The 19,028-nt window shown below is 35.6% G+C and overlaps 1 protein-coding gene across 2 annotated transcripts in view; it reads left to right on the plus strand.

The window, feature by feature from the left end:
• GYS2 (glycogen synthase 2) overlaps positions 1–19,028 on the plus strand; it is a 52,113-nt gene that overhangs the window by 22,959 nt on the left and 10,126 nt on the right. For both annotated transcript variants that reach the window (XM_003405685.4, XM_023554749.2), the window contains 7 exons: positions 3,046–3,190; positions 8,534–8,651; positions 8,837–8,957; positions 11,417–11,523; positions 12,217–12,276; positions 14,180–14,258; positions 15,029–15,142. In XM_003405685.4, coding sequence (XP_003405733.1) covers positions 3,046–3,190; positions 8,534–8,651; positions 8,837–8,957; positions 11,417–11,523; positions 12,217–12,276; positions 14,180–14,258; positions 15,029–15,142 — 744 coding nt within the window. The remainder of the gene's footprint in view (positions 1–3,045; positions 3,191–8,533; positions 8,652–8,836; positions 8,958–11,416; positions 11,524–12,216; positions 12,277–14,179; positions 14,259–15,028; positions 15,143–19,028) is intronic.

The following is a 19,028-nucleotide window of genomic DNA, read 5'->3' on the forward strand; positions in this document are numbered from 1 at the left end:
CATCTGGAGTTACTGTAAAGCCAGAAGTGCAGCCATGTATACATATCACAGGCCTAGAAGAGAACAGACACCATTACACCAGGAAAGGGCATGTGCTCGCACATGTGGCTGTCTTCATAGAGACTTTTCAGGGTATCACTTGGCCCCCTCTATTCTTACCCCTGTATATTTGCATACTCAGTTTACTCATTGAAAACTTATCTTTTCTTTCTCTAAATATTCAAATTCTATACATTCTTCAAGGTATGTGTTAAATGCTATCTCATGTGTCATGCATTTTACTGTGTCCCTCAAAAATGTGTGTTAACTTGGCTAGGCCATGATTCCCAGTATTAATATGGTTTGTCCTCATTTTGTGATCTGATGTAATTTTCCTATGTATTGAAAATCCTAATCTCACCCTGTGGTTAATGAGGCAAGATTAGGTTGTGTTAAAGAGGATTAGGGTGGGATGCAACACCTTTACTCAGGTCAGAGCCCTGATAGATGTAAGTGGAGTTTCCCTAGGGTGTGGCCTGCATTACCTTTTATCTTACCAGAGATAAAAGGAGAGGGAAATGAGCAGAGAGATAAGGACTCCTACTATCCAGAATGAAGAGCCAGGATCCCTGCACTGAGAAATTCCTAGACCTAGGGGAAGATTCAGGACAAGGACCTTCCTCCAGGGCCAACAGAGAGAGAAACCTTCCCCTGGAGTTAGCACCCTGAATTCGGACTTCTAGCCTTCTAGACTGTGAGAGAATAAATTTCTATTTGTTAAAACCATCCACTTGAGGAGCTTCTGTTATAGCAGCACTGGATAACTAAGACACCATGTATGAAATCTTATTCTCTACAACAATAATAGTAATAGTAATTAATAATAACAATAATTAAAGTTAATTGATCACTTTCCATGAACTTTTTTCTAAATATTTGGTGTGTATCATCTCATTTAATCTTCATAAAAACCCAAAGGGATATGAATTATTCCTTACTTTTCTCCAGAGTTATTTCCCTAAGCACAAATCATGCCTTTACTCCTTCAGTGGCTTTCTACTGTGTACAGGACAAAGTCTAAATTCCTAGTCCCATTTTTAGGGACTTTCATGTACTGGCCATCTTATATCCTATCAGCCTGTTTCCTACATCCTACATTCAATTCTACAGTCACATCATATCTCCTGCACATATCTTCTACACATCCCATGTTACTTTACATACTTGTTTATTAGGTCAGTCAGTTTTCAACCTCAAATAACCTTTTCCCAAAATAAACTTTCATGTCTCAGTTTAAATGCCATTTTATTCATCCGATGAATCTGAAAATATAAAAATTAATGAATTTTGATCTTTGACCTTAAAAATTATACATTGTAAACGTGATACTAATAATATGAAGAGTTATGATATAGTGTGAAATACTTTTTCCTATCCCCAGCCAGAGTGAGTTGGTCCTGCTCTGATCCTATTCCTTAGTCAGACACTTACTCATTTCTGCCTGATTTCTACTGTCTGTTTTTCTCCTAATTTATAAACTCCTTGAGGGTAATGGATACATATAAATTACCCAAAAAATGGTAGTTGAATGAAGGATTTGTTGAATGAATGAGACCAGCCACACAGAACTTTTAAGAAAACTGCTGCTGATCCAGGATGCCATATAGAGCCCTGATTCAAATATGTTCAGAGAGATGGTTGCAAATATTACAGTCATGAATGAATGTTCTAAGAAATGGCCTTGTCCTAATCATTAGAATCATCTAATGAGTCTTTGTTAGTATTTTCCTCTATATGATGAAGTAAATGTTGGGACTGACCTTTTAATAGAGCCGGAGTTTGAATTATAGGATAGCAGGTAAAAGCATAAGCTTTGTATCTCCATACTGACTGGGATTAATCTAGAATCTGCTAAAATACTTAATAGGAACAAGACCTTGGGCAAGTTCTTAGCCTCTGTGAATTCTATTCCCCTTCTTAAAATGAAGACAAAACATCTGTATCAGTGGTTTGTAAGGATTAAATGAGATCACATGCTCAGAAGAGTGCCTGACACATAGTGTTCAAGAGGCACTAATAATCTTTATTATGAAAAACAACCTGCCAACATAACCCCAGAAACTGCACATACTCTTTTCTCTTAGACACTGCTAGTCTCATAGGCAGCCATGGGAGGTATAACTATCAGTTACTAAAGGAATGGCAAAAACCAACCACTGTTGCCAACTGCTTAAGTAGTCATTGGGGATTTCATTTTTTTTTTTTAAGGTGAGATACACAGAATGATGATTGCACAATCTAACACATTACCTAACTAAAAGTAACTGTACACTTTTTACAATTATAAAGTGGAAGGAATGATTTAACCATGGGGAAGCATTTGTCTTTCTGTTTTTCAGTTCATTTTCAATCAACCTGAAAAATATTAATTAAGGGTAATAACAATTATCCTTATTTTCAGTGTCGAGTTGAATGTCAGCTTTATTTCATTGTTCATGGAAAAAACATGGTAAGGACCTTGGGGAGAGGAACTAACTCAGTATTTGTAAAATCTGGGATAAATGAAAGTATAATTAAAATACCAAAATATCAACAATTCTATGTAGTTATAGCAAAGTGTTTGGTGGTGCAATGGTTAAGTGCTTGGCTGCTAACCAAAAGGTGTGGAGTTGGAACCCATCAGCCGCTCCGAAGGAGAAAGATGTGACAGTCTGCTTCAGTAAAGATTACAGTCTTGGAAACCCTTTGGGGCAGTTCTACTCTGTCCCATAGGGTCTCTATGAGTTGGAATTGACTCAACAGCAATGGGCATAACAAAGTGGAAATGTCATTTACTTAGGAGATTAAATAATTGCTTAGAAGCAGAAATGAAGTAGACAGCTCTTTTATAAATGTAAGTAGTTATGTATTTTAGTAATGGATTTAATACAAATTTATCATTACTTTTTTTTTTGGTAATAAAATTTCACAGAACCTTGAGGAAAAACATAAGAAATATTTTGCTTTGCCTCTGTAGAAGGTTCAGTGTAAGCAAAAGTGTGTATTTCTTTGTCTTTTTTTGAACAGTTTGACATAGACAAAGAGGCCGGGGAAAGGCAGATTTACCACCGGTATTGCATGGAGCGAGCCTCTGTTCATTGTGCTCATGTGTTCACCACCGTTTCTGAAATAACAGCAATAGAAGCAGAACACATGCTGAAGAGAAAACCTGGTAATTACTATCCCTGAGTCTGTCACTGATCTTTCAGTTCCAAATGACATGAGAGTGTAAAGATTTTATTTTCTCAGCATAAAGTAACAGTTAGTGGAAAAATTGCATTCACGACTACTGCCCAAATCTTTGCACACATTTTAATTCTTAATTTCAATAGCTTTTCTTTGAAACCAACATTAAACTAGAGGCTTGCTATGAGTCAGAATCAATTCAATGCTAATGGGTTCCCTAGACACGAACTGGGGAGTGGTAATGACTTGGTGTGTATAAGCAAGCTGAATTGACTCTTCCCTTTTAAGGAAATGAAAGTCAAGGAAATATCAGAAATTTGTGTGAAACAACCCCAGTTCTTTATTTTGTAACTTTGTTTCACTGGTTTTGTTTAGTAGAAACCTATTGTTTTATCTCTCCTCAAGATTTCCTTGCCTATTTTTTCAGGACACTACCCTTTTTTTTTTTTTTTTTACCCTATACCCACTCAGAGATTGCAATAGGTAGAGGCATGTTTAAAAAACAAGACCCTACCTCAGCCACAGTTGATTGGTCCAGAGGTAGACACCTAACATAAACTGGGCCAATCAGAATCCCTCCATAAGAAAGGGGCCTAAAAAACTCAATATCAGTTTGAATAAAACCATATAATGGAGATGTCGGCTTTGAAGCTAACGTCAGAGTCTATCATGTTGTCTAGGTTGCAGATGTTAAACCACAGTGGTGTTCAGTAAAAAGCAGAAACAAGAAACTGAGAAAGAAGACTCTTTGGGTTCTCTATAGTGCTTTAGACCATAAAAAAAAAAAAAAGTTTAAGCTAATTCCTGGGGCTTATCTAAATATTTGCCATGAGACACTTCGGCATCCTATCATTAATTCCTCTTTATACTTAAGCTAGTGTTAGCAGGTTTCTGTTACTTGCAACCAAACAGTCCTAATTAACACATCCTCCTTGATTAATCTCTGTCTTCTTGTTTCCAGTTGTTTTTTCAGATGACAGTTAAATGTCTAAAGGAAGTATCCAAGGTGATAGATAATTATAAAAAAAACTAAGAATTCAAATAATTTCAATAGTGGCGGCATAAAGATCCTATAATATTTGTTCCTCTTTCCAAGGATTCACTTAGATTCTCACTCCCATTCCTCTCACAGGAGTTTATTCCGTGGATATGCTCATTTCTCTTGGATACTTTCTCTTTTTTTGGCCTATGGTTATTGGTGGGTGCTGTTGAGTTGATTCTGACTCATAGTGATCCCATGTGACAAAGTCAAATTGCCCTATAGGGTTTTCTTGGCTGTAATCTTTATAGAAGTTTATTGCCAGGTCTTTATCCCACAGAACCACTGTGTGAGTTCGAACCATCAACCTTTTGATTAACAACCAAGTGCTTAATGGTTGTGCCACCAGGGCTGAGCTTACAAAAATGCTTTGTTTTTTTCCTATTCTAAAATAAAAATTTGTCTGGAAGCTGCAGCCCTGTCAAATGACAATACAATCTCATTCTTCCTTCTGCTGCCAAATATCTTGGAAGAATATTCCATAGTTACTACTTCCATTTACTCATTAGCCCCTTGGACTCTAGTTTTTAATCCCCAGTACTGGTCTGAAATTGCTCTTCCAAAAATCACCATTTTTTTTTTAATGCCCTTTGACATTCCTATCATTTAAGGCTATGGATACTTCTCTATCTTTCCCTTACTTTTTGTGACAATGCACAATCCAAGTTTTCTCCAACATGATTCTTCTTAAGCACCTGTAATAATTTTCTACTTCTTTCACCTTTTAAAAGTGGGCATTCTCCAAGATCGTATTCTGAATCCTGATTCTAGATACTATTTTATTTAATTATTGTTTTCTTAGGAAGACATCTTTAGAATAGTGGTAAAAAGCATGGACTTTGTGCTAGACTTCCTGAATTCAGCACAAAAATGATTTTGTATTGAACACATGTTGCTAGCTATGTGATATTGTACTCGTTATTTAAGCTCTCTGTGCCTTATCTGTTAAATGGTGATAATAATACTATCTCTTATCTAGAATTTTTATGATTAAAAGAATTAATAAAGACATGGAAAGAGTGCAAATCAGTATCTAGCCAATTGTAAAGGTTTAAAAAATGTCAGTGATTATTATTTTGCATGGATAACTGTCTAGCTTTTCCCAAGGTCCTCTCTGTCTTTCTTCCCACAAGCTAGTTTCACCTGGATATTCTACTACTAGAGTTTTAAACACTGCAATCCACTCCACTCCTAATCAGGATAGAATCATGTGGTGGCTGACCGTAATTGTGAAATCTCTGAAGACCTTGTGATTTAAGAAGGTCAATGGACTTTAAGTAGATAATTAAACATTAAAATTTTCCTGAGAGTATTCTGAAAAAAAAAAAGAAATTTATGTCACGTAGCTATGACTTTGTTTTTCCTTAAAGCTCTCCCCAATTAAAATTATAGCCACAGCTGCAATGCTGAGGGCACAGCTTCAGAACAAATGCTGGATAAAAACCTTGTATGAGCCCTGTGACTGGGACAAGATTTAAAAAAAAAAAATGACTATATACTAAGTGACAAAGACCTATTTATTACTGTATTATTATGTTTTGAACATATATTCAATTTAAAATCATTTCTGATGTTGCAAAGATGACATTTTGTTTAAAATACTGGAGAGAAGGCAACATTATAAATTTGCTAATTACAGACAAACAATTGAATACAATATTTACCTTGGAACTTGAAAATAATGGACTTTGAAATGACACCCCTAGAATATTGAAAAGTTTTTTGCAATCAACTATACTCCCAATTGGTATAGTTAATTGCAAAAAAATATAAAATATAGTGGAACTACAATAGAGGAAAATAGAAACACTGAAAATCCTGTTATCAAGAGGCAATTGTGTTTAATATCTGGGTGTATATTCTTCTAGATTCCTTTCTGTGCATACTTTAGGTTTACTAAATGAGATCAAACTGCATTTACTCTTGTTTTCTGCTCTTTTAAGATCCTTAACAGCATATTCTTAAATAGTACAATTTTAAGTGACCAAATAGAAATAAACTGTATAGATGTATCAATATATTAACGGACATTTAAAATAAATGTTAAAAGTTAATGTTAATTAAAATATTTTTATGATTATCATAATAGCTAAATGTATACCCAAATGTTCAATAATTTCAATAGGAAAAAAATCTTAGAAGTGAAACTATGTGTGTTTTTGATGTTTTATGATATATAATGATCAGTTTTCAAAATATACTAGAAGCAACAGTTCAAGTGCATTTTGTATAATGTTATAAAGTGACTCACAAATTCCTGACTTAGATATTGGAAGATCTTCCTGATCTAATGCATTAGGCTAGCTAATTAGAAAATTAGTTTCAGGACACCAATATTTTCTTTTTAACCGTGCATGATATAACTTAGAAACGTCCATATATATCCTTGCTGTCTATATCTTTTTTGGGCAATATAGCTGCATGGCACAGTGGATAGCATGTGGACTCCAGAGTCACACTGCCTTGGTTCTAAATCCTACTTCTGTTACTTTATGGTTACTTGACCTTGGGAAAATAACTTAACGTCTTAGAAGCCTAGTTTTTCTGTCTGTAAACTAGGGACAACAAAAAGAACTTTTCTTGTAGGGTTTTATGAAAATTAAATAAATTATTATTTGTCAAACATTTACTATAGATTGTGGCACAAAGTAAGCCCTACGTAAATGTTATAGAAAGATAAATACATTTTAGGAAGTAATTGTCATACCATCCTTGACAGAGTATATAATTTATCTAGGAATTATTCACATAAAAGCTTTCACTGGAAATTTTGACAAACTAAAATTGACTCTGCTGTGGCAAGGTGTGTAAAAGCGTATAGCAAATGCCCAATTACTTGCTAAAAACTCATAAAAGTCAGCATTTTTTTTTTTTTAATGTGAAATGACCAGAATGCCTGGGGGTTGATTTTGTGGAACCATTTCAGGAGAACAGCTTGTGAATTGTAAAATAATCTTCAAAATAATTTGACATGCTCATAATTCTAGCTCAATTCTCCATTGCAAAACCATAGCTATGTGATATATATATATATATGTATATGTATTTTTTCACATTGCTTCTGTGTCCTAGGGCTTCTGTAACAAACTACCACAAACCTAGCGGCTTAAACACACACACACATACACACACACAAATTTATCATCTTACAATTCTAGGGGCCAGCAGTCAGAAATCCATTTCATTTAACTGAAGTCAAAGTGTTGGCAGGGATGTCCTCCCTCCAGGGCCTCTAATGGAGAATCCATTTCATTGCCTTTTCTAGCTTCTAGGACCACCTGTGTTCCTTGGCTTGTGGTCCCTTCTTCCACCATCAAAGCACACCATTCTGATCTCTACTTCCATCAACACATAGCCTTCTCTTCTTTTGCAGTCAAATATCCCTCTGCTTCCCTCTTATAAGGACTGCTGTAATTACTCTGGCCCAGGATAATCTCCCCTTCCCAACACCTTTAATTTAATCACATCTGTAAAGTCCCTTTTGCCACATAAAGTAGTATTCGGAGGTTCCAGGGACTAAGATCTGGACATTCTGAGGAGACATTTTTCAGTCTACCACAGCTTCATTTTTTTCTTGCCTTTGTTTTTACTTCTAATAAATGCAATAGCCCATGTATTCAACGCAGTAGGTAGTTTCCATCATGTACTGTGAGTAGTCATTTTCTTTCCTGTCACAGACCAATATTCTGGAAAACCAAGAATGTCATCCTTCTTGCACAACAAAATCTTTTGGGCGGAATAAGTCGGATATGTGTTTGCAATAAGGGGTGCCTTTCCAACTTTCCACAGGGACAGAAGATTTCCTTCACATTTGGTTAAAACAAGAAGGCAAGAAGTAGCTTGGTATAGTGGCTTAAGGACATGACACTAGGAAGCCCACTGCATGGATTCTGCTTTCACTTACCAGCCATATGATCTTGGACAACTGTGCCTCAGTTTTCACCTCTGAAAATGCAGATAATAAGAGCACCTACTTCAATTGTTGTTGCAAAAATTAAAGGAGTTACATTGTAAAGCATTTAGAGCAGCATCTGGTACATAGTAAGCAATTAAATAAGAACTGTAATTAGTCATTACCACTGCAATTGGTCAGTCACTCGTTGTTATTTTGGTCAGGGACTCCTAACGTCCTATTTCACCCAGAAGACTTAGAATTCTAAAATTTTATGAATATTTAATTCTATGGTAGTCGGAAACTAGAAATGTGGACAGACATCTAACTTTAATAGATTTTTGTATAATGATACCCTCTCAGAAGAAATTGTTCATGATTTTTCTTTGCTTTTCCAGATGTCATTACTCCAAATGGCTTGAATGTTAAGAAATTTTCAGCAGTACATGAGTTTCAAAATCTGCATGCCATGTATAAGGCCAGGATCCAAGATTTTGTTCGAGGTCATTTCTACGGGTATGCTTTTCTTTATTTAAACAATTAGCAAATGATTTTAGTGATCTTTTTTTTGGTTCAGAGGAAACAGGATTGATATTGTAAATGTTTGCCTTTCCCAGCCCACTTTGCACTTTAACAGAATTCATGTGTACATTTTGTTGCTACTGTTTTACTTCATTTGAAACTGTTTTGTTTTGTTTTAGTCACCTTGACTTTGATCTTGAAAAGACTTTGTTCCTTTTCATTGCTGGGAGGTATGAGTTTTCAAACAAAGGAGCTGACATCTTCCTAGAATCTTTATCCAGGCTAAATTTCCTGCTGAGGGTAAGAAATCTCTGCAAGATGATAAAATGTTCTTTTAGGGAGAATTTTCTTCTGCGGAAAGTAAAGAAATTTCTAGCTACTTAAATTATTTTCAATATGAATTTATGATTTTAAAGACTTAAAGCAATAACCCTATTCTATAAATTACTTCTGCCTTTGAAGTTACATATTAAGGTTGTCACATTGTTCACTTGTATACTTGCCCATATTGTCATGTATATATTTTTAAAGAGTCTCACAAGTTTATCACATTGTATGCGCTGTTTTAAGAAGTCATTATAACATCCCTTACAATTCATTGAAATTTGTAACCAATTGTAATATAAATATGGAGAAATCAATCAAATGAGAAACAAAGTATCTTTTTTCTTTTTTTTACTTATAAAAGGCTATAATAGAAGATGTGGCTTGGGTAATTGGCAATAATGGGCTTCCTAATGTTTTTTTTTTTAATGTTGAACCCTGATATTAGACTTACCCATCCATCGCCATTATCCTCCGACCCAAAGCAGGGCTTCACGGTAACATTTACCACAGGGCTGACAAGCACCCTCTTGCTCTATGTAGGAAGGGGCAGACACACACCCACCAACCACTGTTCCTTCCAAATTCACCAACCACTCTTCTTTCCTGAATATCCTGCCACATGGAAACACACAGAAGGCACAGAAAGGGAAAGCAGACCCCTACTCCCAACAACGTAAAATTATTTTTCACTCAGGAAGATAGGAGTTCAAATGAGTTCCCAACAAATCCAGCAATAAATATGTGCCAGTAGAAACAACTATGGAGAATGGTGCGAAGTCCTGGCTATAGACTGATGTTATTGACTTATAGTCTAATCACATCACATAGAAATACAAAATAACAATAAAACACTCATAGGAGACCAAGGTAGAATTTAAACTTACTGGGATACCAAGAGAATAAAAAATTTCCTGATCTGTCTACCACTCTCCAGTTGAATTTTTTTTTTCCTGAACATAGATTTATTCTTGACTTAGAGAGAACATTATAACAAGTATGCTTAAAAATTTAGTACCCTTGCCATTGAGTCAATTTCTACTCACAGCAACCCAATAAGACACTAAAATCATGTTAATAAGAAAGCTATGTATTAATAAAAACCAAAGACTGCATAATAGGACTGAAAAATTGAAATAATTTTATTTCATAGTATTTCCCAGTATGTTTCTTTTCAACAAGCTTCCTAGTTTTATATAGCTTTCCATTATGTTTAGGGACATTATTAATCAATGTTATCTATACAATTATTATTCACTTTATTTTTAGATGTGAAAGAATAGCTCACAGCTATTTTTTTAGGCATCAAAAATAATCCAAATACATGGAGAAATTAAAAGAAGGCGCACTCTTTCCATAGAGTTCATGTATTCTTTAGTAGCACATTGGCTGCTCCTGGGGGTGAGTATCCTGTTCTATGACTTCTGTAGGTTTCCTGAGGAGAAAGAATGTCAGGCCCTAGAGTTCAGAGACCACATATTAGATGATACAGTGCTCCACTGAGGAATAGTTAATTGTTTCCAGAATACATGAACATTCATATGTCCATAGTTTTAAGTGAATTTATGTTTTCATTCCCAGAGCTGCTTGATATGTCATTTCCTTCTAAAAGACACTACTAGGTCAATGGTATTTGGGGGGAGGGAAAAAGAAAACACAGATTTTAGTGTCAGAAAACACCAGTTTGAATCCCAGCTCTACCACTAACCTATTACAGGAGCTCAGACAAAATGTATAACCTTTTGAGCCCCTTTTTCCATATTAGTGTAATGAAGGGAGTGATATCTATTATATATACAGCGTTATCACTAAGATTAGATTAAATCGTGCATTGAAAACGTTCAGCACAGGGCTTGCCATACTGAAAATGCTGACCATGTGCTTATGCCTTTCCATAGAGCTAGAAAACAAAATGCAATGTCATGTGAATCAAGAAATTGAACATAAAAACGTAAATAAATAAATAAAATAAACCAAAACTAAATTACTCATTAAATTTCCAATCTGAAACTTTAAAGGACTGTAGGATCACTATGAGTCAGAACCAACTCAGTGGCAACAGGTTTGGTTTTGGTTTTAATCTTGGCCTCATAATATTAGCTCACGTTTATGTTATTTTTTAAAAAAAAAACCATCAAAAGACACAATAATATCAATAGCAATTAGGTTGTATCTTTTAGATTATCAATGCCATGAAAGTATTTTATGTCTGAATTTTCAGACTACTGAATTGAGAAATCTGGATTGAAAACTAGATGTAAATTTCTCAAAAAGTCTCAGGTATATGGGTAAATTTTCCATGAAGCATAAATAAGTATTCTTTTTCTCTAAAGATACTTAAAAACAGTATATTTCAAAGTTTAAGGTCCATCTGATGTACTTTTTATTTTTTTCTTTGATAGCTGACTCTGTTGTGTTTTCTAATCCCTTATCAGATGCATAAAAGTGACGTCACAGTTGTGGTGTTTTTCATTATGCCTGCCAAGACAAATAATTTCAATGTGGAAACCCTGAAAGGACAGGCAGTGCGAAAACAGCTATGGTAAACTCACGCCCTGTTAATGTTCTCAAGCAATGAACATAAAGGGATTTTTTTTTAAGTGAATGATCTCTGACATATCTTCATGAACTTTGTTTTCACGAACTTTTAAGATTATTGTAGTACAGTTACTACTTGGTTCTCTCCTCTTTGTGATACTATGTTAGATTATGTAATATTTACAAAATTGTGTTGCTATTAAAAAAAAAACTTTGGAATATGGTTTCATGGAGGAAGAAGAAAGCATCTGCAGAAGTTTTTAAAGATGAGTTGAATTGTTTTTTCAACCTTTTATTGTGGATATTTTCAAATATATGCAAAAGTCAAGAAATGAGTATAATGATTCCTATTTAGACATCACCCAGACTGAACAATTATCAGCTAATTCCCAATCTCATTACATCTACACTCTCATCCACTCCCCCTCCCTCTCCTCCTCACTACCCCTGATTATTTTCAAGCCAAAAACAGGATTAGATTTTAAGCTCTCTGGGCTGGTCAGAGTGTTCTGCTGCCTGAGCTCTGGAGATTTTAACTCAAGTTAAAGTGGCAAATAGAAAAATAATGGAAGAGGCTATGCAAAAGGGACTGTATCTTTTTGAGAATGCCTGGGCAAAACAACAGCGCTGTCAGAACAAATAAAGATGAAAAATTATGGCACTCTGTTTAAATGATAAATCTTTCTATTTCATACAGGGACACTGCACATTCTGTGAAGGAAAAGTTTGGAAAGAAACTCTATGATGCATTATTAAAGTAGGTGCTTGGAATACTTAACACAAAACATTTAGGACTTTACTATTCAAACATAACAAGTCAGACACTATAATGTATTTATTTTGTTCCAAATATGAAGAATTAATAGCCTTTGAAGATGTGTTAAGTAATGTAAGACAGTTTTGTTTTATCATCCATTTGAGAAATATTTGTAAATAGGTTGTACAAATGAGAAGACCTTTGTATACATAGGCAGGTTCTGATTCAATAAAAACCACATTAAGGGCTAATATGTCAGTCTGAAGCTGAGGGAGATTTCATGAGATTTTAAGTCAAAATATATATTGAATTCATATATAGTGAATATATATTGACTTAATATATATTAAATCTATATTAGAATCTATGCTTAATAAATAACTAAGTACCAGAACCATTCAATATTATATATATTTGTTATAGTATGAAGAAAAACTGAGTTATCTTCTATTCCATGGTGGAAGGTGGGCAACATTTCTTTTTTACCAGTAAAAAAAATCAATTTAGACATGAATATGTTCTGGGAGGAAACCCTGGTGGTGTAGTGGTTAAGTGCTATGGCTGCTAACCAAAGGGTTGGCAGTTCGAATCCACCAGGTGCACCTTAGAAACTCTATGGGGCAGTTCTACCCTGTCCTATAGGGTCGCTATGAGTCAGAATCAACTCGACGGCACTGGGTCTGGGTTTTGGGTATGTTATGGGAACTTTAGAGGGTAGTAATCAGAAGTGAACAAAATATAGTGAGAGTATCCTCCTGAGGGTGAAGTAAGGTTTTAGTAATGAATTTCCATTTTCTTTTATATTACTATCAAAGGTGTTTTTTTTTTTAATCAAAGTCCTCCACATATTAGAAATTTGTTTCATCAAGAAACTATGTTTGCTTTACTTTTATTGTGTGTGTGTATGGAAATTCAATTATTAACTTTATTTGAGAATGACTATAGTTTATTCAGCATCACAACCACAGAATTAAAGATGCATTTACAACACAAGTTTGATTGAGTTGATGGTAGACAATGTCTCAAGACAACTAGTTGTTTGATGAACATTAGCTGAAATAGATCTCTCCATAGAACAGTGCTAGCAGATTATTTTTTATTTAATTAATAGATTTTAGTTTTAGGCCAGTTTTTCATTAACATAAAAATTGAGCAGATAGAACATAAAATTCCTGTGTTCCTCCTCACCTCCCTCACAGTTCATCCTATTATTAACATCTTAAATACAGCATAGTATGTTTGTTATATAGTATGTTTGTTATTATTAACTAAAGCCTATAGTTTCATTAAGCTTCACTCTTTGTCTTGTGCAGTTCTCTGGGTTTTGACAAATGCATGATGTCATGCGTTCACTACCCTAAAAATTCATTGTGCTCCACCTAGTAAAAGAACCCCTGGTGACATGGTGCTTAAGCACTTGGCTGCTGACAGAAAGGTGGATGGTTCAAACTTACCAGACACTCTAAGGGACAAAGATGTGGCGGTCTGCTTCGGTAAAGATTTACAGCCTTGGAAACCCTATGGGGGCAGCTCTATTCTGTCCTGTAGGGTCGCTATGAGTCAGAATCAACTCGACGGCAATGGGCCGTCAGTTAATCTTCATCTCCTTTCCCTTAGAACATTTGGCAACCACTGATCTTTGCACGGGCTCTACAGTTTTGTCTTTTCCAGAATGTCATATAGTTGGAATCTTAGAGTTTGTAGCTTTTTCATACTGACTTCTTCTACTTGGCAATATATATTTAAAGTCCTTCTGTCTTTTTGTGTCTTGATGGCTCAACTCTTTCTATGAAAAAATATCCCATTTTACATTTATTTTTAAAGTGCTTAGAATAATGTCTGTCACAGAGAAGCACTGGACTAGTGCCAGTCGTTTTTACTGTTAACATTATTTTCCACACAGAGGAGAAATTCCTGACATGAACAATATTCTGGATCGAGATGATCTAACGATTATGAAAAGAGCCATCTTTTCAACTCAGGTAATAAAGCAAAAACATGCCTACCATTCCCCATAACTTCTAAATCAGTGTTTTAATTTGTGAGCATATGTGCATTTGGGAAATTTTTTAACCTGAAAAATAGAAAGGGCATTCTTATATATTCATCTAAATGACAACTTTGTATTTTCTCTTCCATGAGTGTTTTGAGGGTTCCGTTTTAAATTGTCGTAAATCTTGTCTTTGTACACAATTACAAAATTCATTTGGAATCCAACTGAAAAACTGTATCTTGCAATAGGAAAAAACCTAAACTTTTCAAAAGGCATAGAATTTTGAGTAGAAAAAATGTGAATGTTTCAAAGTCAAGTGGAATTATTGCAAGAGGGAAAACCAAAGTATGTGCTAGGTGTATTCTGAAGCTTGTGTCGTAATGGTCATAACAGTGAAGCACTGGGCACCTGGTGACAGCCCATTTGGAAGGATCCGGGAGAGTAACTCTTCTTGAGTCAGAATCTCAGGTCACCTTTATACTTCACGTAAGTCCCAGAAGCAGTCAAGAAGTCTAGGCCTTTCATATAGTGGCTGCAGGTGAAAAACAAAAGCTTCATGTATTCAAAATATCTGAAGGAAGTACTTCAGCCCATTGTTTTCCTCTGAAACACAACACTTAGTCATCATCGTTAGTGTCATCTCAGAAGACTGAACGCATAAGGGTTGAATGAAATGTTGCCAATGACTTATTGATGAAATGAGTCACACTTTATTAATTCTCTTCACAAATTGACATTTTCTTCCCTCTTTTCCTTCAGCGACATTCTTTGCCTCCAGTGACCACTCACAACATGATTGACGATGCCACGGATCCCATCCTCAGCACCATTAGACGTATCGGACTTTTCAACAGCCGCACAGACAGAGTCAAGGTAGAACTAATTGTTTGCATAGGACCCTTCAAAATTATGTAGAATATATTTTTTGAGAACTTTTAGGAACTTTCCTTATCTGTTTTTGCATCTGGCAGATATATTTTAAATGATAATTCTAAAGAAAATTAATTCTGCTTTCTGTCTTAGGTGATTAGAATACGATGAATATTTTGGAATTAGTCTTAAAAATTGAAGAATATTTATGACTTTGAGTCATAATTCTACCCTTCACTTTTATTGTATAATGCTGTAAACAAGCATAAGAAAATTCCTAAATTTTAATAGGAACAAATATATTCTACAAGTATTAACTTTAATTTAAGAACCCCAGATTCATCCTGATATAGTGCAATTTGAGTGGATCATGGGAGAAATTTCCAGTTTCAGAGAATGTGGCTGATGGTGATTTTATGTAATTTTCTATAGATCTAATCATTCTTTTGACCCTTGAGATCCTAAAATGACCAGGCACTGTACTAGTTGCTGAGAGTATTTATATGAATAAGACCCGATTTCTGCCCTATTGAGCTTAATCTCTGTAATGTTTACTGATGGCCTCTCATATTCCAGGCACTGTGCTAGGTGTTGGGGACAATGTTGTTGTTGTTGTTGTTGTTAGGTGCCATCAAGTTGATTCTGACTCATAGTGACCCTATGTACAACAGAAAGAAACACTGTCCCGTACTGCACCATCCTTACAATCATTGTTATGCTTGAGCCCATTGGTGCAGCCACTGTGTCAATCCATCTTGTTGAGGATCTTCCTCTTTTTCGCTGACCCCCTACCTTACCAAGCATGATGTCCTTCTGCAGGGACTGGCCCCTTCTGATAACATGTTCAAAATATGTGAGATGAACTCTCACCATTCTTGCTTCTAATGAGCATTCTGCCTGTATTTCTCCTAAGGCAAATTGTTCTTCAGCAGTCCTTGGTGTATTCAATATTCTTCGCCAACACCATAATTCAAAGCTGTCAATTCTTCTTCAGCCTTCCTTATTCTTATGCTTTTACATGCATATGAGGCGATTGAAAACACCATGGCTTTGGTCAGGTGCACCTTAGTCCTTAAAGAGACATCATTGCTTCTTAACACTTTAAAGAGGTCTTTTGCTGCAGATTTGCCCAATGCAATAAGTTTTTTAATTTCTTGACTGCTGCTTCCATGGGTGTTGATTGTGAATCCAAGTAAAATGAAATCCTTGACAGTTTCAATCTTTTCTCTGTTTATCGTGATGTTGCTTATTGGTGCAGTTATGAGGATTTATATTTTCTTTATGTTGAGGTGTAGTCCATACTGAAGGCATGTAAATAGAGAACTGCTTGTCCCTACTCAATTCCATTGAACTGTCTTCAAGATCAAATTGTCACAGCTCTTACCCATCATTTCAATTCCCCCCACTCTCCACTTTCTCTTTTCTCTTTCATTTTTAGCAGATGACCTAATTGAGAATTCATTACAAGGGTCCCTCCTTGCTGGCCCCACGTATAGATTCTTACCTGTTCTTGCTTCTTTTCCTTCAGATTCTAAGGGCTGTTCTTGGGATCTCATTCCATCCCACATTCTTAGGAAACTTGCCCTGTTTACCTTCCTTTATATTAGACATTTCTTCTTTAACACTAGCTCTTTCCCTTGCTATCTACAAATATCCCTTAATGTTCTCCACCTTAAAAACAAAACTTTGTTTTAACCGTGTCTCCCTCTGATGTTATTAAATGTTTCTTTCTTGCCTACTCTTCCCTGCAAAACTTCTTGGGGTTAAAAAAAAAAAAGTGAACACACACGCACAAAGAAATAAAGGCATAGTACCTTGCTGATATTTAATCCACACTTGAAGCACTGAGATCAACTTTGGTCAAATCAGAATTATTTTATTTTTTATTTTATTTACTGCATTTCTTAAAAAATTGACATTAGCTCAAGGCCTATGCCAACGTACATACCTGTTTGATCATCTGCAAGCTTTTAGAATTCTACAGAGTGGGTTTTAACTCTTGGAGTGGATTGATGTGAGTGTCACCATTTGATTCAGCAAACATTCCAGATTATTTTGAATTTGAGTTCAGTTATCTATCCGCCCTCAGCAGTGCGGTATAGTAAGAAAAGCCCCAGACAGTATATTTCAGGTCTCAACCCTGGGCTACCACGCTCTGAAAATAAATGAGCATCCTGGGACCTTAGTTCCTTCTTGGGGTGAATAAAGTGTCAGACAAGATTTTTTGTCTCCTAGCGATTAAGGAACTGCTGTGAGCCAGGGGCTCTGCTATGGGCTTTTGTATATAGGATCTCATTTAATTCTCTCAGTAACCCTGGGCTGACCTCTAATATCCCTTTCTCAGTCCCAGGTTTCTGTGGTTGGCTGTTTTAGGATGCAGAATGGCTGTCTTCTCGTCTTAGTTGTGCTGTCATTCTGTTTGACTGGGAACAAAAGGACTAAGCCATGGTGTTTTTGTGTTTCAAAATGGGCTTTGGAGAGTATGAGTTTTCCTAAACTTGGAAATGCCAAAGTAGGCACATTGTTTTTCTAATCCTTTTTCCTGTTCTTCCCCAAGAAAGTGCAATGGGCTGCCAATTTGATGCCTGCTCATACAGTCAGTGTCTATGTCTTTTCCTTCTTTTTTCTAGAGTAGTACTGCACTCATAATAGAAACTCAAATCATGTTTTGTGGAGGAAAACTTTTTCTTTGCCATTTCATGATTCTGATGATTGAAAAAAAATCACCATTTTTAGGTACTGGCTTTGTATATTTACCATGTTATTTCTTCTTAAGTCTAACTTATCTCGTATTTATGGATCTGCTGAGACATAATTAATGCTTGTAAAGTCCTTATGAATCAGTTGAAACTACAGACCATTTTTACTTTAATTCTTGGCACATGATGAGATTATAAAGTAATGAAACAAATTTGAAACTTAGTAATTCGATTGCCCTCTTTACATCTCACTTTGTTTATTTCTAAAGTTAGGATAAAAAATGTTTATTCTTCTCATCTCTGTTTCTTAGATTAAATGAATTAAAACGTGTAAAAATTATCTACATAAACCAAAAAAAAAAAAAAAAGAACCCATTGCCTTTGAGTCAATTCTGACTCATTGCAACTCTATAAGACAGAGTAGAATTGCCCCATAGAATTTCCAAGGAGCATCTGGTAGATTTGAACTGTCAACCTTTTTGTTAGTAGCCATAGCTCTTAACCACTACACCATCACGGTTTCCTATCTATATAAAGTGTTATACAAATGTTGTTATCATTCTTATATTAGGTTTTTTCTTCAAAGTAGTCTCTTTGGAAGAATGTATACTTATCCCATGAATAAAAAAGAAAAATGTGATGTTCTTGTAAAAAAAAAAAAAGTTTCTTTTTCCTCTCTCCCTTCCTTTTTCTCTTTCCTTCCTGAACAATTCTTTTCTAAAGTTATTAGGCAAGGCAGCACAAGATAGGCACCTGCACTAGAAAGGGACAGATGTTGTGGTGGCTCAGAGAATGGCACCAGAGCCCAAGCAGGATGACAAAGATCCACACGGGGTGGGGCGGGGGTGGGAGTTGGAGAAAAGAAGCCTGTAGCAGGGAGTCAGAGCCAGAGTGTAAAGAGGAGGACATCTGCACATGGGAAGGAGTGGTGGCAGAGAGAGGAGATCAGTTATGTAGATGGGGCTTCATCTAATAAGTAAATAAAGATAATGGAAGCCAGGTATCTCATGTTGGAGAAACCCACTAGCCTACTGCCATTGAGTCAATTCCGACTCACAGTGACCATATGGGACAGGGTAGAATTGCCCCCATAGGGTTTGCAAGGAGCAGCTGGTGAATTCAAACTGCCGATCTTTTGGTTAGTAGCCATAGCTCTTAACTACTAAGCCACCAGAGCTCCCATGTTGGAG

The sequence above is a fragment of the Loxodonta africana genome, chromosome 4 (genome assembly GCF_030014295.1).
Source record: "Loxodonta africana isolate mLoxAfr1 chromosome 4, mLoxAfr1.hap2, whole genome shotgun sequence".
NCBI lineage: Eukaryota > Metazoa > Chordata > Mammalia > Proboscidea > Elephantidae > Loxodonta > Loxodonta africana.